Genomic DNA, 24,745 nt, shown 5'->3' with positions numbered 1-24,745 from the left:
ATTAGGTAGATAAAGAAATAGATTATTCTGTAAATCATTGTCTCCATGAAAAAAAAACCTCCAATTTTTTTAAAAAAGAAAATATTATAAATCTACCCAGGCCCCCAGGAGCAAAAGTACAGCCATTTCAATTTAATTGCCTGAGAGACTCTTTGCTGCAACCCCAGAAAGAAAAGCCCCCTAAGCGACTGACTTCCAAGCTAGATGTTCCCTCCCACCCTCCAAGAACAGCCATGTCCAGGAAAATCCACGGACGAGATGGATTTACACTGCATCAGGAATGATCTGGGTTAGTCAGAAAGAAGAATTTCCTCACCAGAGGAGACAGACTATGACCCTTGGAGACTTACAAATTGGGTACTAACCCCTTCCTTTACCTTTCACCCCCTACTTACACATGCATCCATCCATCTAGAAAAGTTAAGGTTCAGTTCTGCTAAAAGACAGGGAACTGGCCAAAGTGAACCCTGGAGGGAGATAAATGTGACAGCTCAGGGGTGAAAGAACACTCTCAGAATAACGTAAGTGATAAACTGATTTAGAAGGGGCAAGGGCAGGAAGGAGGGCAGGAGTGAAGGGTGAAATGGAGATGCAGCCTCCCTGCCAACTCGACTGTGCAACTTTCAGTTCGTCTCTTCATCTCTCTGAGCCTCATTACTCCTCCCCAGGACTCCAGGGAATGAGGAAGAGCCAAGTGCAAGACTCTGGTCTAAACTGTACACACTGAAATGTTCAAGGAACCACAGCTATTTCTAAAGGTCACCTAATTGGACCTACCATGAGGACATTCAAATACCACCAAGCCCAGGAGTGCTGTTTCATTGCCCCCGCATCCTGGAGCCCCCGCAAATCCCCTGACCCTATGTACTCTGCAGTACACAGAGTGGGTGCTCCATAAATGTTTGGTGAACCAATGAGTCAGCCCAGAACCCATGTGAAAAAGACAGGAAATAAACACAAAATTACAAACAGCATAAAAATAACCACAATTTCCAAAGCAGATTTTTCTGATTCTGCGAATCCAAGCAGGAGCATCAAAAAGCCCCAAATCCCCTCATACTGAGAAATCTTCAGCCAGAGCCCCTGAAGTAGCCCTCACTTTGTAGCTACCATAGCTCACTTCCTCCCTGACCATCCTGGATTTTTCTATTTGCTGTGTGACGTCCAAGATGCCATCTTACCTCTTAAATCCTTGGGGTCCATTTGCCTAAACCTCATTTCTTGTTCAGAGGCAAATTCCTCAGAGGCAAGTGAAACAATTCCTCTGATTCTATCATTCTAACACTCTTCACCTTCTCTGGTCCTTTGAGCTCTAGTCCAGGTGTTCCCAGCCAACTCTCCATACCCCAGTGATGGATAAAAGTGCACCATTTTTCTGAGAAACACTGAGGTCACTCCTGGCACGACTTTTCTGTCTGGGAGAGGCTTTGTCAATGCCCACCCCCACCACAAGCCTTCCCAGACACATCCAGGTGGTAGAGCACCTGGAACCGCTGGGGTTGTTTGGGGAATGCCACCAAGCTGTGACACATTTAATTCCCATCACCTGAATGAGGAATAATTTTATTTACTAGCAGAAAATATGGCTCTATTATAGGTATGCAGGTCTCCACAACTCAGGAAATAATAACACACAAAATACTTTTAAGAAATCACATTTGGCAGGATAAAAATACAGAACACAATCCTACTTACAAAATGCGATGTGAAAGATGAGGCTGACAAGCCGAACCAAGATGCTTGGTATCAGGTGTGACATTTGACAATGGAATGCTCACTCGTTTTGTCATCTGCTGCTGCTCCCTAGCAGACAAGCCGTACAAGGCACCAAAGGTTAAAGAACAATTTATGTGGAAAGGAAAAAAAAAAGGAGAAAATTCCATCTATTACCTTGATTTTCTTTTACCATGCGTTATTCTATTTGAACAACAACAAATAACAGTTCTTACTAGCCTACCAGAGTTCTAAAGGAATAGCATTTGAAAAAAAAGAATGCCTGTTTAGCAAGACCTTACAATAACCACACCACCCATACTAGAAAAGCCAGCATGCAGATGGCGCCACCGGCTACCCCCGGCCCTGGCTGCTCTCCGTGGTGCTGAACACAGAGGTTGGGGTGACTCTCAATCTCCCTGGCTCTTGCTGAACCACACGGTGCATCTGTTATTTATGACTTCTTCTAAACACATATGAATCCAATTTGTATTTCTCTCGCAGTGTGGAAGAGTGTTTCACAGGTTGGTTTTTCCACATTGGAAAAGTCTAGGCTCTTTTGCTCTCTTAAGACTGCAAATGTAAAACTTCAAATTTGCAAGTGTGTGTGTGTGTGTGTGTTTGTGTGTGTGTGTGTCTGTGAGAGAGAGACAGAGAGAGAGAGAATAGGAGCGTAGATCAGGTTTTCTTAATAGGATGAGGGTCAGAGGACCCATACAGTTGTCTGTTTTTTTCCCATGGCTCACCAAGGGACATGACACAAGTCATTTTCTCTTTTCTGTCTTCAGCATCCCAGCCCGTGAGAGAAAAAAAAATGGGGACAGGTAGTGCTCCTGTACCCCAGCATTTGGGGTTCCTCCATTTGTGTTCTGGTTCTTCCACGGGCTCGGAGACCACCAAACAAGATTACCTTGCTGGCCTGGCTTCCTCAAGTGCTGAAAGATTTCCTGGATCCAGAAGGAAGATGCAAGGCTCTGCTTCTCTTGCAAGAAGACAAGGATTCAATTTCTTTGCTCAACTCTCCCCCAGCCCACAGTCCCCATAGACCAGCCATAATTCAGCTAAACCTGAGAGTTCACCCATATTTTATTTACTGATTCAATGTTACGAGACAAGTAAAATAGACGGCTGTCACCTCTATTAAACTGGGCAGGAAAAATGGTCATGTAGGCAACAGGCTCTTTCTGCTCATGATGTGTCATGTTTCCCCAGGGAGGGAAGCAAGAAAAGGGGGGGGCCTGGCCTCAGGGGAGAGCTCAGTTCTGTTGTGTTCAGGAGGGGAAGCTCAGGGCTCCATTGCAAACCTGCCCCATCCTCACTCTCAGTCACATTGGTACAGTAGACAGATCAGCCCAGTCAGTCAGGAACTGGGACCAGCCTTTAAGTCCTCAGTTTCCCCACTGATACAAAGGAAAGTCACTACTCACTCATCAGGCTTGGGATAAAGAAAGACTGTTGAGCCCCAGTTTGAGAAGTCTGTGCTAGAGAAGCAAACTTCCATATGGTCATCTCCTGCAAGGACACAAAAACATGTGCACACACTCACTTTCCTCAGAACCTGGTGTGGAGGATGCATATATTCCCAGGGCTAAATGGCCTCCGTTGACTGTCTATACAGCCTGAATCTCCAGGTTAACTGTCAACACCTCTGCTTTACACCAAGCTGTCATGTTGACCAGTTGTCTACATATCCTTGCAGGAGCCAGTGATGTGGTAAAGACAGAGACCTGCCCTATGATGGGCAGCAGAGCAATGGCCCAGCCACAGTTCTGCCTGACAGCTGTCCTGAGTGCTCAGCCTATTAACGACAGCACAGCAGAGGTTCTCTTCCTTGGTTCAGCTCCCAGAAAGAGCAGCCGAGATGCTGATGGACAAGTGGGAAGGAGAGAGGGGTGAGGTCAGAAAAGGCAGGAGGACTGTGATCTCTCCTCCAGTCTCTTCTTTAAGAAGACAGTTTGTCTCTCTCAAGAAATTCATCATGACAGGAACAAGACAATGAATGTAAAGTCCAATCCTAGGCTTGAGAAAGAAGGGCTCACTCCCACAAATATTCCAGCTCTGCCCAAAAGACTAAATCTAAAAGGTCCTGGCACAGAAAAAGTTGCAGAACTGGTGTGTCAGAAGACCACCATAGACAGCATGAGCATCTTGACTTCGTGGAAGAATCTAACAACATCCTTCATAAAATCCTCATTGACAAAATGGAAAAAGTGTTGAGCTGCATGCCAGGGCAGTTAGGTGGACTTATATTCAAATGACCATATTCACCATTGCATTCATTTATTCAACAAATATTTATTAATTATCTACTAGGAGTCCTGCACTGTGCTAGAAGCACTGGATTAAGTGGTGAACAACCTGGCTATGGCCCATGCCGGTACAGCACTTATCTCTAAAGTAACTAAGAATTATAATACAGCAAGTGCTACAACAGGAAAAGTAGAGGGTGCTGTGGGACTCAGAAGGGGATGGAGGTTGAGAAATGCTTCCTGGAGGAAAAGACATGTTCATTGAAACCTTAGTATGAGTAGAAGTTGGCCAGAAAGAAATAGAGTGCCGGCCGGGCGCAGTGGCTCACGTCTGTAATCTGAGCACTTTGGGAGGCCATGGTGGGCAGATCACGAGGTCAGGAGTTCGAGACCAGCCTGGCCAACATGGTGAAACCCCATCTGTACTAAAAATACAAAAATGAGCCAGGCATGGTGGCATGCACCTGTAGTCCCAGCTACTTGGGAGGCTGAGGCAGGAGAATCACTTGAACCCAGGAGGCAGAGGTTGTGGTGAGCTGAGATCACACCACTGCACTCCAGCCTAAGCAACAGAGTGAGACTCTATCTCAAAAAAAAAAAAAAAAGAAAGAAAGAAAGAAAAAGGAAAGAAAAAAGGAAATCCAGTGCAGAGTCCCAGAGTGTGGGGGAAAGCACAGTGCCTTCTGGGGACTTAGATGTTCAATGCAGTGGATCAGAGAGGGTGAAGCAAGGAGGGACAGTCTATGAGTCCAGAGATGCCAACCATGGCAGATCATAAAGGGCCTGAGGGCATAAGGAAGCCAGTGGAATTCTGAAGCTCGTTAAAGTGTAGGATAGTGGATCCAAGACCATTTGAATAAAGCCATCAGACTCTGACATTGCTCATTTCCTTTTTAATGTGTTTATGGCAGACCTGGCTGAAGGGAGGGAGGATATGTTTATCCCAGGCTCAGATGGCAGGAAGCATGCGAGACATCAGAATGGGAATCCCCAAAAGCTTCACTATTCAGAACAGTGATTCCCAACCCCAACCATACTATAGGCTAATAACCACTTAACCTCTCTACCACAGACCCCAGGAGGGAGGCAGGGGTTAGAAGAGGGTGTAATCCATACCTGCTTTCCAAGCATGGAGACATGGTAATAGGCTCTGGTGGTCCAGAAACAATGAGTAAGAATAACTGCCTGAAGGTTCAATGATAGAACTTACTGGGAGATAAATGATAGGTTCTGCCTTTAGGCTCAAAAGATCAACTACTAAAGGGAGGATAAGAAAAGTTATAGATCAGCAGCAATACTTGTGGAAAAGATCTCATGTATCTCATGAGAACACCAGCTTAGGATAAATCAACAGACTGAAATGGCTGCTAAAAAGCCTGAAACAATCTGGGGTTGTATAACTAGACACCAAAGCTGAGATCTGAGGAGGTGATGATCTTACTGGTTTCAATAAATAAGTAGCACTGTGGTCATCTTTTGATGCCATGCTGGAGGAATTAAGCTTCTTTAGTCTGAAGACATAAATGCCTTTGTGTTTCTGCAGAGCTCTAGTGTAGGACAGGGAACAAACTCAAGCCAGAGTCAGTGGGCATGGTGATCATAATAGTAGGAATAATAGACAACATGTATTGAGTGCTTACCACAGCTGTGTTCTAAGCACTTCATATGCATTAACTCATTCAATCCTCACAAAAACCCTGTGAGGCAGGTACAACTATTATTATTATTATTATTATTATTATTTTGAGATATTAAATACTTTGCTCTTGGGAAGCTGAAGCGGGCAGATCACAAGGTAAGGAGTTCGACCAGCCTGGCCAATATGGTGAAACCCCATCTCTACTAAAAATAGAAAAATTAGCCAGGCATGGTGGCAGGCGCCTGTAGTGCCAGCTCCTCAGGAGGCTGAGGCAGGAGAATTGCTTGAACCCAGGAAGTGGAGGTTGCAGTGAGGTGAGATTGTGCCACTGCACTCCAGCCTGGGCAACAGAGCAAGACTCCATCTCAAAAAAAAAAAAAAAAAAAAAAAAAGAGTTTGCTCAAGATTACACAGGTGGGAAGTGAGGGAGGCAGCCTTCAATCTCAGGCTGTTAGATCTTAGAATCTATGAGCTTATCCTCAAGATTAGATTGAGAGCTAAATGCATTGAGAGCTTCGTTTTTGCCAGGCATGTTAATTCTCACAATAATTTCATGAGGTGAAATCTGCTATTATTCTCATTTTACAGGTAAGGAAATCTAGACTTAGAGAAAGTAAGTGACTTACCCAAAGTCACACAGCCAGGAGGGAAGGGATCAAGAGTTGAAACTCAGACAGAGGAATTTCAAACCCACACTCAGACCCCAGTTATATTGCCCTCCTAGAACTGCAGGGAGACACATGTTAGCTTTTTAGAGGAAAATTTGCAACAAAGATTAGCATGGGCAAAACATCTGCAGTAAAGAATGGATGGGGCCTAAAATTGGTGAGCTTCCCATTACAGGTGGCATTCAATCAGAGACTGGCTATCCACCTGTATGTAGTGGGGTCCTCCATTGACCTAGAACAGCAGTTCTCAAAGTGTGGCTCCCAGATGAGCGGCATCATCATGATCTGGGAAACTGTTAAAAAGGCAAGCACTCAGGCCTCACCCCACACCCACGGAATCAGAAGCTCTGCGGATGGGGCCCAGCAATCTGCAGCTTAATGAGTGCTTTGGGTGATTCTGGCACATGCTAATATTTGAGAACCAGAGGCCTAGAATGACCCCCGGGGTTCTTTTCAGTCTAGATTATTTGATTCTTCACCATAGACAGGAAATGTGATGCCTGGAGCCCTGGAAAGTCCTTGGCTCCCCGCTCCTGCTTTTCCACCCAATTGGGCAGCTTTTTGGAATAGCATATTTCAGTTCTGCAAAGCAGATGCAGAAAGGCTTTGCAGAAGTCTCCCTCATTCCCATATTTAAAGAGCTCACCCCTGCAGTTGTTCTGAGAACTCTATAAACCCCCTTCCATCGGCAGCCTGTCTGCATCAGTCCCTTTAATAGCACAAGACTTAATTGTCTCCCATGAATTGGAACCCTTTTAATACAAACCAGAATCTTAGTTCCTTCTTGCTGCTTTCCCCCACTCTGCTATCCTTAACTACCATTCAGCATGGCACCAAAGAATTTGGAGTTGAAACCACCACTCCCCCAGGATCTCACTCCATTTCATTATCTCCGATCTGTATGATCACCATGGGGACTCTCTCCTCCCTGCCTTTTGCCTCTGTCCTCATTACCTGCTGTCTTCTAGGAGAGCTAAAGTGTCTATCCCCTAGGGCCTCTAGCCTCAGACCCTCTCTAGTCTCCAGTGGCCTGCCCAGGAGGTGAGATTGTACTCCCCATCTGAGAAGGGCTGATCAAGACTCTCTGGACCAGCCCCTTAAGAACATCCCATAACCAGGGTCTTCCCAGCTCTGAACATATGCAAAATGCATTTTAATCAAAATGCTGCAAAATCAGGGAAGAACAAGCACCCCATAAATAATGGGCCAGGCGGTGTCTGGGAGCTGACATTATGAGCATCCAAGAAAGGGTACCTCTGTTGCTCCCTATCACAGTGAATAATTGGTACAGACTGCTAGGCTCACCAACTCCAGTGCGGGGCCCATGGGTGTGTTAGCGATGGGCATATGCCACGTACGAGGCTGCATGGAGTATGGGGCACTAGGGGTTAGCACAAAGCCAAGGGCACATGAGATGCAGACAGCCTCAGAGCTCAGAGTCGGTGGAGATGTGGCCCCACCCTTGGGGAACTCTCTTTTTTCTCCTAAAATTTATTAAGCATCGGGCACTATGCAAAGAGCTTTACATACTTTATCTCCTTTAATCCTCACAATAACGCTATGCAGACAATACTGTAAGGGTCAACCACAAGATTTTTGTAGGTCAACAATAGCTGCACATGGTTCAACCTAACGTTAATACTTCTATTTTATAGATGAGGAAATGGAAGCTCAGAGGTGCGGTGACTTCCCCAAGGTCACACAGCAAGTACACATTGGACTCACGTTCAAAAATAGATCCACCACATTTCATCAGACCCAAGACATGCCATTCTTTCTTGGAGTGCCAAGAAAGAAAAAATACTGCAAGTAAACTTAGACATGACATGTGAGACACGAGCTGATGTCAGAGATATGAAAATGTGAAAAAAAAATCCCATCTTAGAATCAATGAAATATATTATTGACTCCAAAAAAAATCATTCTGTTTCTTGGAAGTGATGGGGGAGAGATGGCCTGAGACACCCTTGGGTAGCTCCTTGTCTAGTGGGGGAGGCACAATGCACATGCATTAGAGAAAGCCTAGACACCGACTCACCCCCAGAAAACCATGGTCAAGGTCAATACTGTTAGTAAACAAGGCATAAAGGTCAAAGGAAGCAAGGAGAAGGACCTGGGCAGCTGAGCTGTGACTAGGGAGAGGCAGTGTGGACCCTGGAGGCAATTTCCAAAGGAAATAAAACAAAGGAAGGAAGGGCAGGCGGCTCTAGGGGCATGGCTGCTATGAAATGTGGCTATGAGAAACAAAAGAAAATCTGAACAACCTGTTGTCCTCAAACCCAGTCCCCTGGCCCTCAATTTGGTCTCATCTCTCCAAATCATGCTCAATTAGGATTTGTCTCTGGAGCACAAAGATAAGTGGGAGGAAAAGCATACTCCAGAAGCAAATTCAGATGCTGGGTCAGGGCCAGGATTTAAGGAGGCGCCCCCTCTCATGGTCAGTCATGCAAGCAAAGGGTCCTCATTTGAGGGCCTCCTTAGAGTCAGCTCCCTGGAGGTCTCCCTAGCATCACCCTACACCCAGCCCTGTGCACAGACTCCTCCAAGGGCAAAAAGAAACGCTCAACTGTGGACAGCATGTAAGCTTTTTTGAAAAGACGTCACACGTATTTAACCCAATGGGCAGTATCATCCCCATTTTACAGATGGGGAAATGGAGGCCCTGGAAAGTAACATAACCCTTCTGACCATGCCTGTCTCAAATCTGTCACCTTTGTAGTGACTTTGGGCAGTGCAGCTTCCCCTCACTTCCAGAACAGCTCAGTCCCTGGCAGCCACCATTATCCCAGGCTCCCCTGGCCCCATGGGAGAAGGAATACTGCAGACAGAGAAGGGTAAGTCTGGGTTTGCCTTTGCTCTTGTAGACGGAATGGTGGATTAGGAAGACTCTTGCATCCAGGTCCCCATGCCCAACCCACGGTGTCTGTGACACAGCAACACATATTCCAGGACCCAGAGGCAGCAGGCCCAATTTAGAAGGTCAGGATGTGACTCTTGCTTAAAAATAAAACGACCATAAAAACCTATTAGCCTTGAAGGGATGTTGGCAAGAAGGAACAGGACTGAGGAAGGAAAAAGGGAAGTGAGGGAAGGAAGGAATAACAAAGACAGCTAATTCTCCAACCACCTTCTCTTTCCAGGTCCCTGGGTGAGGAGGATGGAGGTGAAGGAGACACAGACACGAGGCCCTTGGGTTTCCTCAAGGCTTTGACAATGTCTTTGAGGACAGCCTGGTGGTTCCAATGGGGACATGTAGACTACAGACCCCAGAACAGTGGGATCCCTGTAGGTGAACTGGCCTCACCCAAGGGTGAGTCCGTCCTTTATTTAGGGCTTAGATTAAAGCCTCAAGCAGAGTCCAGAAGCCAGGACAATGTGGGATGTAGTACATGGAAGGATGTGTGTTGGTAGGAAGGCTGGGAAAGACCATCCACACCTGGGCCCTGGAGGAGGCAAATCTGCCACACAGCTCATCAGCAAGGCCAGTCTGACACTGAAAACTAGTGCTAGTGGAATTCAGAGTGGTAGAGCCCAGATGGCCATCCTCCCAGAGGAGGACCAACATAGCCCAGCCAGTGAGACTCACTCAGCAACCAGAATGGGGAGTGGGGGTAGGGGCACCGCATTCAGCCCCTTAAAAACTGTTTCTTGCCATCTCCAGATGGCACAGCCAGCTAAATGCATGGGATCCAGAGGCAGGCACACCATACTTCTTATCCCACTTCTACCACTCACTGGCTGTGCGATCTTGGACAAGTGACGCCACCAAGCTTAGTTCCCTCACCTGTAAAATGGGATAATGTCTGTAGGTTGTGAAGGCTACCTAAGATGAAGAGAAGAGCCCTGTGGCTCCATTTATTGAGCACTTACTATTTACCCACACTATGAGTCATTGTTTGAAAAGCATTTGGCACAGTGCTTAGTGGCTAATAATTGCACAATAAATTGGAGCCATCGTATGGTTGTTGTCATTGTTGTTTCATTATTTTGATTTTGCTCCAGACCCAGGTGGGGCCCCAGGCAGAAGACACTGCGGTGGCCGTCTCAGCACAGGCACACTGCCCTCTGGTGCTGCTGCTGGAGAATCAGCACCTGGGAGAAGAGCGATTCCAGGAATCAAGCCCAAGGCCAAGGCGCCAGCCCCATCCGCATCAGCTCCGTTTCCATACCAGGCAGGCCCTTAGTGCATCTGTCTTCCCAGAGCTGCAGCCCTACCACACTGGCCTCTGGAGGACAAGCGAGTGCCTGCTGGGTGCTAGCCTCAATGAGGGCCCTGCTCCTACAACATTGGTCCTCTCTGTTGCCAGGCGGGGTGTGCAGAGTCCCCCAGTTCCTCTCCGTGCTGCCCAGTGGAGTGAAGCACCCGCTGTTTCAGTTCCCTCTGGAAGGTCCTGAGCAAGCAAGGCAAGCCAGGCTGCAGCTGCGAGGAAGAGACAGGGGCAGCTGCTGTGGCAAGTAGAGGAGGCGCCACCTCAGCAGACCAGAAACACAGTCCCAGTCACTGAGATCAAACAGGTCTCCTGCTAAAAGAACCCCCTTCACCAAGCAGGCCTGCAGTCTGTCCTGCATATGGCCTTATACTTCTCTCAAGAGGAGGGGTAGTTCCACAGCCCACGGGGGCATCTGTGCTTCCTCCCCCATGGAGGGGACTGTTTCCTGGGACAGGCACAGAGTGCCTGTGGGAACGTGGGGATTCAGGAAGGCTTACAGCCCCACAAAGGATCCTAAAAGCCACTAGGCAGCTTGCATTTCTGGAGTGGTCGGAGGCAGCTTGCATTTCTGGAGGGGTCGGGGATAAAGAGCCATCCTGCAAAGCCCTTTGAAAACAGCACATGAGCTGGACTTCTGAGGTCAGCCATCCTGCCAGCTACAGGAGGATGCAGGTGACCTTGGAAGAGCCTAGTGAGGCCAGGGTGCCTGGCTCACCTTGCATAAACCACCTCTAAAGACCCTAGGTCATTCTGACGTCAAAAGACTGTTTAGCGAAGTGCGAGGCAGGCATCAGGAAGAAAATTAAACTCCAGTTGAGAAGGAGGAAAGCTGGGGCTAACAGCAGCAGCTGGGCTGAAAAGTGGAGGTAGAAATTCCTCATGTTAATGCTCTCTAAGGCCCCGCGGGCCACTCCCAGGTCTTGTCTGAAGCTATTTACTTCCAGGGGGGAAAACCCTATTGATCTTCATTCAGCTGCTGTCTGCTCCTACAAGGCAGCGATGTTTCAGCGCATCACCAGTCACTGTGAGAAATTTCTCATTGTTTTATACACAGCGGCTCCCAAACTCAAGAGATGAATGTTTAGGATAATTTGGGTGAACCAGTCATAGGAGTTACAGATGAGGCCGGTTTGGGAACTCTGAGGGAGGGGGCGTCTCTCCCCAGGGATCGGCTGCTGTTGCCTGCTGAGCCCCTGTACATTCAGGAAACTCAGGACCTTGCAGCTCAGTTCTGTTCTATCTGTAGATGCTCAGAGTCCAGAGCTGGGCCAACCCTTCCTTTTCCCCGCCCCCCACCCCCTCCCCCCCACACACCTGCTTTATGTCTCTGCAGTCATTTGGCTTCAAACCTCCCCACTGGCTGGCTGGAGATCGCCACCATCCACTTGAGCTCCTCAACACACAGAAGAGCTGGCCAGGCTTCCCCAGCTGCTGCCACCACTGTCTAGTTCCCTTTTCAAATTCCAGGCTGGCCCTCAATCCTACATATGCCCATAACATGAGGAGAGAACTAACCATGAAACCTACAATGGCATAACAGTGCCCGCCAGCCTGCACTAAAGGGAACTTTGAAACCACAGAACATACCAACCATTAAGGCCAACCAAATAGTTTACAGATGGAGAAACTGAGGCCTGGGGTGCCAGGGAGAGGTGTGATTTGATGGAAATGGCCCAACAAACTGGTGGCAGATGCAGCAGAAAACCCAGACCTCCTGGCTCCAAGTCCAGCAGCCCCTCCACTACAGATTTGGGGTCAGGTAACCTGGAAATTCAGGTCCCCACGGGAGGTCACTGAAGCCCGTTTGGCTGAGAGAATCTATGCATTAAACTGCCTTCCATAAGTTAAGACTGGGATTCACCCAAACAATAATAACGATGATAATAATAATAAAATGCCAAACAATATGGCTTGAAAACCTTCAATGCACAACATTTGATAATCATACATAGAATACATCTTCCACATATTCACATAAAATAATCAATGATCATTTTTTCTCACAGACTACAATCCAATCATTCTCTCTCCCTTGCTCTCTCCCTCACTCTCTTTTGTTACTTGCAAACCATCCAAGCAATCAATGCCTTGACCTCTCCTTCTGATAGACACAATTACAAAAAGACAGAGCAATGCAATTCATCTATTCAAGACGGATTGTTTGAACACTCTGTCACACTGCTGAGCTATCCATCTCCTTGTCTAAGAGGAAATTTCAGCCCCCAAAAGAGGCACAAAGAGAGGGGGTGGGTACGATGCTCCTCAGCCCAGAGAGCCCCTCTGGCACCTGCAAGAAAGCCCTCTCCGGGCTGGTGCTTGGCGATGCCTGGCTGCTGGAGAAGCATTCAGCTCCAAGCTCAGCTGGCTCAGGTGCCAGTCTTGAGAATCAGAAGCACCTAGCACACTCCAGAGGGCCTCAATTCTTAAAGCCCCAGCCAGAACCCTGAGATCCCAGGGATGGGGGTGATGGGAAAAGGGAGAGGGCACTGGGCCCAGCCAAGGTGGTGTGTTTGGATTTTAGCATGAGATTCTCTCTCTCTCTCTCTCTCGCTCTTTCTGTCCATGTCCACTGTAGCTCCCTGGCTCCAGCTGGGGTTCAAGCAGGGGCTCAGAAGGACAGAAACTCAGCTCCCCAGGAGTCTCCAGAGGCCTCAGAGTCCTCCCATCCTCCGCCCAAACTGGCACAGCTCTGGCGGTCACGTTTGGCGCAGGCACAACACCCCAGTCCATGGGCTGAGAATCAAATGGGGCAGGGCTCTTGGATATAAATGACCTGGGCTGACACGCTAATTAATCCTGGGGCTTAATACGAAGAAGATTAGAAGAGAGGAGGGCTCTGCCATCCTTTAATTTCATTATTACACGCTGAACCCAAGAAAGGGCGGGCAGGCTTGGGGATGCTCTTCCTAAGGGCTGGGAGGAACTCCCTAACCCATTCAATTTCACAGTAAGGATACATCATCCTGCGCCTTCCCAGCTTATCCCTCTGAGGCTGCCCTTACGGTAGCCTGTCCTTCTGGGCCTCCAAAGACTTCCATCCCTGAGGCTGGGCTGGGAGCACACCCATCCCACCCCTGTGGAAGAAGGATCAAGGAAAAGGGAACTGCAATCCGTGCGATGGGCAAATAGCACCCTCTCAGTCCCCCCACCTTTTTCCCCAAGGACACCCTACGACGCAGGCCCCCAAAAAAGCAGAGGGAAGGAGACAGGGAATAAAGGAAGTGCTGGTCCATTACTGGGGGGGAGGGGGGCTTCCTGCCCCTGTAATGGTGCCAGGCTGGGCTTGGGGCAGGCAAAGGCACAGAGATAGAAGACATTTCGGTTGTCAGGAGCAACCAGGCTGGGCTGCAAAGGGTTAAGCCTGACCATAAGGGCTGTCCCCAGAGTCCCCTCCCGTGCCTGGCCTCCTCTGCCTCCGGTGCTGGTGTTTGCCTGCCAGGGTCCTGGGCATGGACCGAAAGATCTCAGCGTGGGCAGAGCTGAGGACTGTGCTCTGCCCCATCCAGATGGTGTTCAAGAGGGTCCGGCTCCCGGGCGGCCGCCCAGGAGGATACCCACCCGCTGGGTTTCTGACCGCCTCCTAGGAAAATCTCAAGTACGGAAACCAAGCCCGACACCGGTTCCGGCACCTCTTTCACGCCGCTGGCAGCCCAAGGTCCGCCCTGAAGAAGAGCTGTAGAGGAGGAAGGTGGCCGTGGCTCGGCGGAGTCCGGCTCGCCTGGTGCCAGGCGCTGGTGCTGGCGCCGAGTGAACCCAGGCGGCCCAGGTGTCCGGCCTGGTGGCAGGCGCAGGGCCTGCGGTGATGGAGGCTCCGTCTTAGCCCGGCCAGGCCCAGCCCTGCCGGTCGTCGGCCCAGGACATGCGCGGAGCTCAGGCCTGCAGGATGCCTTGGGCGGCCACAACAAAGTTAAAGCCCGGAGTAAGAGTCTCGGGCGAGAAGAGACGCGGAGAAGCCGGAGCCCCGGAAAGCCGCGCGCAGCCCCGCCAGCCGCCGCCAGCTGCGGAGGAATTCGGGCTAACTTTAAAAACCGCTGGCGTCCCTGGGCCGCCTGCCCGGGCCGCGCTGGGCGGCCTCCATCGTCCCTTCCCTCTACCTGCACTGCCCCAGGCGGGAGAGAGGCCTTGGCCCCGAGGGACCAGCCGCAGCGGGCAGCGGGGTCCTGCTCCCCCAACCCCCGCCCCATGGCATGGGGCTGAACCGGTACCACCGAGGCCAAGGGCGACCACCAGGAGAGAAGACCGGCTGCCCTCGTCATGCGAATCTGTGCCCTGCGACCTCGCTGCGGCTGCTCGAGCTATGCCAGAGGTGGGGACGAAGGGCCCGCGGGGAGTGAGGTGGGCAGAGGAGAGAAGTTGGCGCCTTCCCCAGGGTCCCCACTCTGCGGAGAAGCCCGATCGCAGAACTCGGTCGGCTGCGGTTCATGCTGGCAGTCACCGCGAAATGCGCCCTCGACTCGGGATCGCACTGGAAACCTTCGCCACACTCTGCCAGGTCTGACCTCCCAGGAGCGCGCCAAGGGCCCCTCGCCCACTGCGGCCCGGCGGCCTCCTCCCCAATAAGTAAGGCCCGTGACCCCGACTGTGGAACTTTGTCCTCACAGGGACGAGCTCCTGGTGGTCACCGATCGGCTCAGCAGCTCGGAGAGAGGTTAGGAAAATCTCTCCGGAACGCGTTGGGAGGCCCCCCCATTCCCGCCCCCGCCCGGGCGCACGGAGACCCCCGGCTCCAGGGAGCGCTTACCGATCCGGATGACGTGGGGCATCCCGCGCGAGTCCGGGATCCAGAAGGCGCACACGAGGAGCCCGGCCCAGTATTCCCAAACCAGACTCCGGAGGCGCCGCCAGGGAGCGGTCATCGTTGGGCGCCGCCGAGCGTGCCCGGGGCGCGGCCGTGGCGGGCTCCCTGGGGCGGCAGCTCTAGGCGCGGGCGCGCAGCAGCCCCGAAGGCGCCGCCTGGCCCAGCCGCCCGGCTCCCGAGCGCCGCTGCGAGTGGGGGGCGCCCCGCGGCGCCGCGCACATCTTACTGGGGGGCCGCCCCGCCGGCGCCCGCCCCGCCTGGCTGCCGCCCACGGGCTGCCCGCGAGCGAGTCTCCTGGGCTCCGCCCGGACTCCGCTCGGACTCGGCTCCGGCTCCGACTCGCGTCGGCTCGGCTCCCGCGCGGGCTCCCACCTGCCCCGGCTGCCGGGCGCTGGCGGGCGGGCTGCACGCGTCTCCGGCCGCTCCTCCTCCAGCCGCCGCCGATGCTATCGCCCGGGCTCGCACAAAGCCCCGGAGTGGAGTTGCACGCGCGCACACTCTCCCTCCCAGCCCCCTCCCCTGCGCCCTGCCTCCCGCCTACCGCGCCGCCCGCCGCCCGCGCTCCCTCCGCGCACTCCCCCGCGCACACACACTTCACACTCACACTCGCCGAGGCGCACACTCGCGCGCTCACACCTGCGCGGGGGGCGGGGAAGGGGACCCTGGCCCCAGTGTAGGGGGACGCCCGGAGAACGAGGACTCTCCTCGCTTCCCAGACGTCCCCACCCGCCCCGCCGGCCCCAGTCCCTTCTACTGCGAGGGCACGGAGCCCGGGAGCCAGGCGTGGAGCGCGAGAGCTGGCACCGCGAGCTGGGAGACGGCGGCAGCCCAGCGGCCGGACCAGCTGGAGGAGACGCGCCCGCCGGGAGCAGCGAGACCAGGAGCCCGCCGTCTGCGGAGTCTGGCCTCGCGGCTCCCACGCGGCGGGCGCTGGCTGGACGGCGGTGGCAGCGGGAGACTGACCCGGGAACCGGCTTCCCTCCCCAACCCCATTCCTCCTGGCAGCAGAGTTGGGGCTGGGGGTTCGGAGAGGCAGAATTCGAAGCGAATTGTCTACGCTGGGCCAGGGGAGCTGCGGGAGTTGGTAGAGGTGGGAGAGCCCAAGTCAGACCCCCTGCTGTGGGAAGCTGGACTTGACCGCGCACAGGTCCTGGGGCTGCGGAGGAGGAAGACCGCTCACGCCTTAGATGTAGGGGGGCGTGGGCGCCGGGCCCGCTCCCTCTCAGCCCTCTCCCGTAACTGTGCAGGAGGGGCTGGTGCCCCCTCCCTCATTCTCCTGAGAAAGAATAAAGAGAAACTGTAATTTGTCGTGGGATGGAGTAGGATCCGTGGGGGAGCAAGCTAAAGGGGTTAAAAAGAAAAACAACGTTGTTTATTAGCAATAATAATTTTTTTTCAAGTGGCGCTGGGTGTGAGGGAAGGGAAAGGCTGTGGAGCGAGGCTGGAGCAGGAGGCTGAGAATTACTCAGGCGAGTTTAATGACCTTTTTGACAGAGACAAAGCGGTGCCGATACAGTAGATAAATAAACGGATCTGTCACCGGGCAGCGGCTAGGCTGTGTGTGAATTTATTTTTCTCATTTAAATAATTTGATCTATTCTATCATTTCCAATCTTTCCCATTTGCCAGCTGTCTGGTAAGAGTATGGCCCCCAACATCTGAAGAGCAAATCTTTAATTTTCTTACAAATATTCTATGAGCCGAGCTCTCACCCGCCTGTTAATTTCCCTCTTTTTTCCCCTCCCTGTCTGGGTGCAGAGGCCCGTGGCATTGTGTGGGGATGTGAATATCTCAGTGTGGCCAATCCTGCCAATTAGGAAGGGACGCCCTCCCTCCTGAGGTGGAGGCCACTGTGGCTGTGGGAGGAGGAGAGACTCCCTGGGCTCCTCACAAAAGAACACAGAGGGGTGCGCCCGTCCTGAGGACATCCTCAAAAATCCAGCAAACAAACGGAGGTTACTGAGTGTCTGTCTCTGCCAAAGTTGGGCCTCCCTCGCCCTGGAGCAGGAGCGGCTGGTTTCCAAAGCAGCCACTGGAAAATGTTGCCGGAGGGATCGGAGGGAAGGACACGCAGACCAAAGCTAGGGAAGCAGCAGCTGCCACCTCTTGATAAAAAGTAAGGGCTCCAGTGGACCAGTAAGGAGGAAGTGCAGGAGAGGGCAGCAGAGGGCGCGGCCTCCCGGATATAGCTGGGGGAGTCCCTTCCTTGGGGACGCACACCCCTCCCCATCGCCTGCCTATCAGCTTCTGCAACAGGTTTGGTTTCCCCAAGGAACCAAAAGGCCTAGCTGTTCTCTAAGGAAGAAAATTCCGGTGCGCTGATAGACAAACGGAAAGGGACCTGAACTTGAGGCAAAGGACACAGGGCTAAAACGGCATTGCCAAAGACTGGTTTGGGGACAGGCAAGGGGAGTGCCTGGATGCTAATTCTGCCTGGGTTGTCCTGCAGGCAGCCTGCAAGTGGCTTGGCAGAGAAACAGAAGCAGCAGAAAGGTAGAGGTGTGGCTCCCAGGAGGGAGCAGATCCAAGGCCAGTGGAAGGGAGGGATAAGGGGAGGGGAGCAGGAGGAGAAGCAGCAGCCTCCAAAAAAGCTAGCATGAAAGTGGTGCTAGAAACGCGAAGGGAGGAAGGCAGAGGGGGATGCTGAGGCCCCCAGAGGGTGAGAGTGTGGCTCTGTCACCTGCGAGCCCCCTCGGCGCCCCAGGGAAGCAGCACAGGCTGGGCCTGCTCCTCCTGCATCCCAGAGTGGGCGGGAGTTACCCAGCACGCTGCGGATCGAGGCTTTTTTCTGCTGCCACGTAGGGCTGCGGTGGGAAAGAGCCTCCCAGCTGCAGAGGCTGTGGGGCCCAGTCACTGGACTTGGAAGGCAGCTGGAACCCTGCCTTCCAAGTTGGGGCCAGAGGGAAGCTGCCATCGCCAGCCTGGGACTGAGCCTTTTTCTTGACCTGGCTGCGAGCCATTTTGTGACACAGAGGTTTCCCCAAAACTAACAGCAGCGTGTTCCCTCCCGGTCTAGGGGAGGGTGGGATGCATTGCAAGAACAGAAACAGCAGCAACGATCCCCATAATGACCCCTAGTATTTATTACATGTTTTTATGTTCCAGACAATATATTCACTACCTTACACGCATCACTTCACCTCTTCCTCTCCACACCCACTGCGATAAGATCTTTGTTTAAAATAACAAATCCATTTTACAGATGAAGACTGAGCCTCAGAGGGGTTAAGTAAGAGGTCCAAAGTCACATCGCTGGTATGTGACCTTTCTTTCTTCCCTCCATTCCCCTTCCCTCCCTCTCTCCCTCCTTCCTTCCCTCCTTCCCTCCCTTCCTCCTTCCCTCCCTCCCTTCCCCCCTTCCTCCCCTCCCCTCCCTCCTTCCCTCCCTTCCTTCCTACTTTCTTCTAAAACATATTGGGCATCACCATTTGCCAGGCACTGTGGGTGAGATGTCAAGGTTCACATATAGGCTCAGCCGACTCCTGAGCTCATAGAATTAACCCTGTCCTCTACCATCTGGGCTGAGTAGGGGACAAGCTGCAGGGGCCAATTCTCATCACTCTTGTGGAGCCCCACTGGGGCTGCTGCCTGCGGTGGAAGGCTAAGAGCAGAATACTCAGACACTTTATCAGGGCAGATCGGGGAGCCCAGTCATCCCTAACTCATGAAGAGAGACCTACAGCCCTCTCTGCCGGTGGCATGACATGCCTCTCCAGGCTGCCCCGCCACCAGCAGGCACCAGGGCTGGCACTATCTCCAGCCGCATCTCCTCCGGGCATTGGGAGCCGCCAATCCTGGCTTTTCGCATTGTTGGTAAACAAGTCTACCCACCAGCCAGGCCTAGGCTCCCTGCTCCCCAACGAGGCAGCCAGTGCCGGATTTATGGGGCCTCCAAACCTCATTCAGACTAATGCAGCTTTTCATTCCCAAATAAAAGGGGCCGCTGTCTGAAAGGACAAGTGCTCCCGCATTTCATTAACATCCCTGAAAACGGCTGAGCTGGCCCGAGTTCCTGCCAGAGAGATTCATGTCTTCCACTGGCTCACAGGTGGGGGGTGAGGGTAGGATTTCCAGGAAGAAACCCAAGACTCCCAGCCCCCTCCCTGGCCTCGTCCCCCCACCCCTCCCCAGCTACTTTGGGTGAGGGACGGGGCACCCAGTGGTGGCCGATCGTGCTCTTTGGAGGAGTCCCCTGTGCGCGTGTTTTGTTTAGACTGATCCACTCTGGCTCTCAATCCCCCACAATCGCAGTGAGTGATGATGCCCTGGGCTCGAGTTACCGAGATTCATGATCTCTGCTTCCCTGGGAAACCACGGAGTAGACGTGTGCAGTGGCTGAGTGCAGATTCCTAGGACTTGAGTGCCCTCTGCCGAGGCCTGCCTACCTTCAGCTCCCTTCCTGCTACCCAGTAGGCAGGCTGTTGGTGGCGGCTGGACGCCGAAGCCCTGGGGCTGCAGCCACTCCCTTAAATGTCCTACCATGGGGCCAGGCTGCTCTACAAGCCTGCACCTGGGGTGCCTTGCTGAGAATGGGGGAGGGGCTCCCTTGCCCCATCTCACCCCAGCATGGGGCCATGATGAGAGGAAGGCAACCGCCAGCCCTTGCCTGATCTTTGCCAACTGCCTGAGCAGGGAGGGAAGAGAAGAGGCCTTCCCTGTAGCCTACTCTATTGTACAGTGTTCTCTCAATGGCAAAGTGCATGCTCACCACAAAAGCCGTGCCCCAGCCCTTTGCAGGACACCGTGACCTGCCTTTTGGCTCAGAGACAGGGACCCTTTCATCACCCTGGGGCTTTTGTCCCTCATCCCAGTCCCAAGGGAACAGCACAGCCAGGCTGCCACCTGAGCAAGCAATAAGCCCAGCGAAGGTTGCGTCACCTTAGATTTTTGTCAACAGTCAGGCAAGCTCATTCCCACTGAAGTCAATTCCTGTGTTTATTGTCAGCTTAACCCACTGCTGTGAGTTATTTCTCAGCAGTGAGGGATACAGGTAGACAAGCCACCGGAGATATGTTATTTTACTGACATCTGCGTTTCAATAGTTCGGGTGCGGTTCTGGTGGAGGAAGAAAGGGATACACAGCAACCCCATTTGTATCTATACATAATGGAACAGAAGCTGATGGGCTGGAAGCAGAGTGGGTTCTGCTGCCGTGTGAGGAGCACGGTGGGGAGAATTATGCACAGGGAACGAACCAGCACCTCCTGGCCTCCCAGGTTCTGGCAACAGGCTCCCTTTCTTCAGCACCATGGGTGGGGACCAAAGTTGCTTGCTCACTCACTCGCTCATTCATCCATTCCCTAATTAATTTATTCGTGTACTCATTCATTCCATCACATCCATTCACTCATTCATCTGTTTATAGGATCATCCATTTATTTTCATCCACTCAATCACTCACTTGTTCATTTACTCAGTCCCTTACCCATTCATCTACTCACCATTCAATCAGTCATTCTCTGATTACTTCTTCCAATCCCTCAATGACCCACTCATTCACTTATTCTTCCATTAATTTTGCTTAATTATTTGCTCACTTGCCCCCTCACGCATTTTCTTACTTACATTCATCTGCTTACTTATTATTCACTCATCCATTCATTCATTGACTTAGCCATCTATTCTTTCTTCAATCACCCAGTTGTTCATTCATTCATTTACTTTCAGTCCTCTGCTTGGTCACCCACTCACTCATTTACTCACACACTCATCCATTCACTTGCTCAATCACTCTGTCCCTCATGCACTGCCTCCTCACCACACCCAGCAAAGACATCTCCCTGCTCCTCCTGTCCTCAGTCACTCTGGGGTCTGAGCCTCAGACACTGCTGCTCCCACCAGCCACCAGGTGTCCTGGCTTCTTCAGAGCCCCACTCTCATATCCTCCACTTTATGATGAAATTCGGCAAACTTCAAGATTCTGCCAACATCCCTGACCCTGGAGAGGGTCTGGGCATTTGTCCTACTAGCAGGGACCAAGGCCCAGAAAGACCCAGAGTCCACGTCTGGTGATGCGCATAACATCCAAGGTGTCCCACAGTGCCACCTCACTGAGCCAAGAGCCATCCTGGCTTCCACTTACATCATCTCTTGTTGTCTTTGGAACAACCCAGGGATGCAGGAGGGAAGAAATGGGCTCAGAGGAGTCAAATATTGCTGGGGAGGGCAGAAGTAGGCCCGTATTGTTGTTCAGATGATGGGGAGAGAACAAATACATGAATGAATGTGAGAATGAATAAATGAGGTAACATGAAAGAATGAGCAAATGAATTAAAAAGTGGATGAATGAATGACTAGATGAATGACTCCTGCCCAAAAAGTAAGTGGCAAACAGCTTCTGACCCAAGTGACTAAACTCCCAGTCCAGTACTCTCTCCACTGCTTAACAATTGCTGCCCTGGATCCCTGACCTTGCAAGAATCGGTGGGGGGAGGGGAGACAAAACTAGAGCATGAATTAGCCAACAATAGATTTTTGTAGAGAAGTGTCTCCCTCAGAGGCTGCGGTGAGCCAGTTCTCGGCTGCACCTGTCCCCTCATGGGCAGGAGGCTGCCATCATCCCTCCTTAGAGAGGCAGAGAGAGAGAGACGGAGTGATCCTTGAAAATCCAATCACTCAGTGATAAGAAAATAAACAAGTGAACTTCTCCAAGTTTGCCAGACTTCTCTGCCCGAGGCCAGCTTAATTAAAGTTGATGTAGAATTTTAAAGTGGGAAAATAATTAGGGCAAGTGGCAGAAAAGAGAGAGGAAAAAACACATTGTTTTGTTCTGTGTTTTGCTCACTCTTAATTATGCCACAGACTGTCTCTCCTGTGGATCCCATCCCAAGTCCGCCCTCCGCCAAGATTCCAGTAGGTGGTACACTGTGTGAGTGGCACAGGCACACCTGTGCCTCTCTGGCACACAGGTATGGAGCTTCTCTGCCTGCAAGACAGGCAAGGCGCCAGACAGCCAGGCTTGGAGTGGAGATGAGCACGTGTCCGGACACTCAGGAGGAGGAGCCAGGGGGAGATGGAGACAGAGGCAAGGGGAAGAGATGCTGCCTCCCTGCCCCAGGTCCAGAGGGGAGTGGGCACTGGGTTCCTCCCTCCCTGTGATGCCAGACATGGGCCTTAGTCAGGACATTTCTAACCCCAACCTTGAGGGACGGCAGATCCCTAATGATACAGCCTCTGTCCTGCCTTGCTCCAGGGAGATAAGATTTTCCAGCAACCACCAAATGTTGGAGGAAGTACTTGGTGTTTGGCCCAGAATGGGGCTGGGGGTGGTTAGAATGCTGGCTGCAGCAGGTGCTAGGACTCAAGCCTACCCCACACCCAAGCACCTCTGTGTCCAGATGTGCCTTGCTTTGTTGCTGTTCTTCCTTCTGGCAACAGGGCAGAGAGGCTGAGCACCAGCTTCATGAACTGATTAGAGGCAAAGGCAGCCTGGGCAGGGGAGAGTTACAGGCTCCTTGGGGGAAAGAAAAGGAGGAAATTCCTTTAGGTTTCATTGAAGGGAACTGGGCATGAATGAATACCTGTCCCTGGTGCTGTGCCTGTACACATACAAGCACACCAGTACAGGTGCATGCCCATACTACTGCACACACACACACACACACACACACACACACACACACACACACACACACACACACAGAACTACCAACATCCACCCACGACTCGGGAAAGCATGAACTCTGCAGCCAGACAGCCTGTCTTCAAATCAGCTGTGCCTCTTACCAGCTGAGCATCCCTGGACAATTTACCTAATTTTCTGTGCCTCTATTTCCTATCTATAAAATGGGGATAATAATAGTATCTGCCCTGCAGGGCTGTTGTGAGGATTAAATGAGGTAATACATGTGATGTGCTTAGAACTGTGCCTGGCACATTGTAAGGGCATGTCACACTTAGCGATCAACTGTCTCTGCTGCTTGGAAGTGTCAGACTCCTGAGTAGAGCCTTGGGGGAACTCTCTCCAAGCCTCCGGCAGGAAGAACAGTGTGTTTGCGCGTGCACGCACACACACACACACACACTCAGATGGATCCCTGGCTTCCAGGTTCACCAGGTTGCATGTGAGTGGGGTAGAAAAGGCTCAGAAAGACTGACACATGTCAGGCTGCTCCTCTACTCTCCCCCATCCCCGACCACATGGAGCGGGTCTGCAGAAGCTGTGGGGTTGCTGAGTTGAGGGTCTTTGTGTTCATCCAGCAGACTGGCTGGCTGCCTTGAGGGAAGGAAATCCTATGGCTTGCACCCCAAACCTGCTGTCAGATTTTGACATTTCTCCAGGATCCCTCCTCCCTAGCAAGCCCTCACCCCTACCCACCTTGGCTTCCTCTTGGTCCTGACCTTAGTGATATTCCCCGCTTCTCCCTGCATCTCTGTCCAAGATCTCCCCATCCCCAGAGAACCTGCCCAGTATCTGACCTGAGGGAACAACTCAGGGGGATCCATTTAAAAAAAAGGACATGCCCCTCCCAGAGCTACCCAGAACTGGGACCCTTCGTAAGCCTCGGGGCAGGGGGTGGGGAGCTGGGACCCTGAGGACTCAGAGGCAGCTCCGAGGCCTGGGTGCTGAGTGTTGCTCTGTCTCCCAGGGGCCAGAAGGAATGCAGCTGTGGAGGCAGGCAGTCGGGAGAGGCTTGGGCTGGAGCCTGGGCAGGGGATGGAAGAAGCTTAGCTGTAGGAACCAGCCCCAGCTCTGTGTTATCTCTGAGGCAGCAGGGGGACTGTGCGGCAGGGATCCCAGTTCTGCCAATCAGTTAATCCCAGGCTCCAGCCTTCCACCTGGGTTTGGTTGGGTTGAGTAAATGAACCGGGGACAGGTGCCAGTGGCCACAGCCTCCTTTCTCTGAGTTGGCTTCATTTCATTCTATTCACTCAGCCAGCCAAGTCTCTTTGCTCTCAAGCTTACACACATGTCTCTTCCAAGCACCAGAACACTCAGAGAAGCTCAGAGACTGAGGACAGACAGGAACCAGGTGATGGGGATGGAGAATAAGCATCTGATTAGCCATTCTTCAGGGATAGGAGGGAATCCAACAAGGCCCAGGGACCCTCCCTGCCAAAAGGACAGGAAGCTCCCTACGCTTCAGGTCAGGGCACTTGGGCCATTGATGGTGGCCTCACTGCCCCAGGGAAGAGAGGAGCATGAAGGAGCAGCTGGGATGGGGCCACTGATGGCTTTTTACAGGACTCTTCTTCTGGGCATACCCCCACCCCCACTCCAGAGAGCCCACTGGGCAGGACATGCTCCAGGGAGTCCCCAGTTAGGTGGTCATTATCTTGCTAATTTATGCTCTGTAGCCAGAAGCCAGGACAGAAAGGCAGGGGTATGGACTAGAATTCCACAGCCTATGGTGGGAAGTTTGGGGCTGGTCCTGTGTCCACACAGCACACATACCATTGAGTGAAACATAGAGACAATTTTCTAGATAATGCAAAGGAACACTCTTACACCAATCACATTTCAAGTT

At 52.2% G+C, this 24,745-nt stretch overlaps 1 protein-coding gene across 1 annotated transcript in view; it reads right to left on the bottom strand.

The window, feature by feature from the left end:
- Positions 1-15,743, bottom strand: part of GRIK3 (glutamate ionotropic receptor kainate type subunit 3) — a 239,098-nt gene extending 223,355 nt beyond the window's left edge. The window contains exon 1 of the mRNA XM_008968480.4: positions 15,222-15,743. Coding sequence (XP_008966728.2) covers positions 15,222-15,336 — 115 coding nt within the window. The 5' untranslated portion in view covers positions 15,337-15,743. The remainder of the gene's footprint in view (positions 1-15,221) is intronic.
- Between the last annotated feature and the right edge of the window lie 9,002 nt (positions 15,744-24,745).

This window comes from Pan paniscus, chromosome 1 (assembly GCF_029289425.2).
Source record: "Pan paniscus chromosome 1, NHGRI_mPanPan1-v2.0_pri, whole genome shotgun sequence".
Classification (NCBI taxonomy): domain Eukaryota; kingdom Metazoa; phylum Chordata; class Mammalia; order Primates; family Hominidae; genus Pan; species Pan paniscus.
The sequence above is the reverse complement of the archived record's forward strand: the minus strand, read 5'-3'. Positions and strand labels throughout refer to the sequence as shown.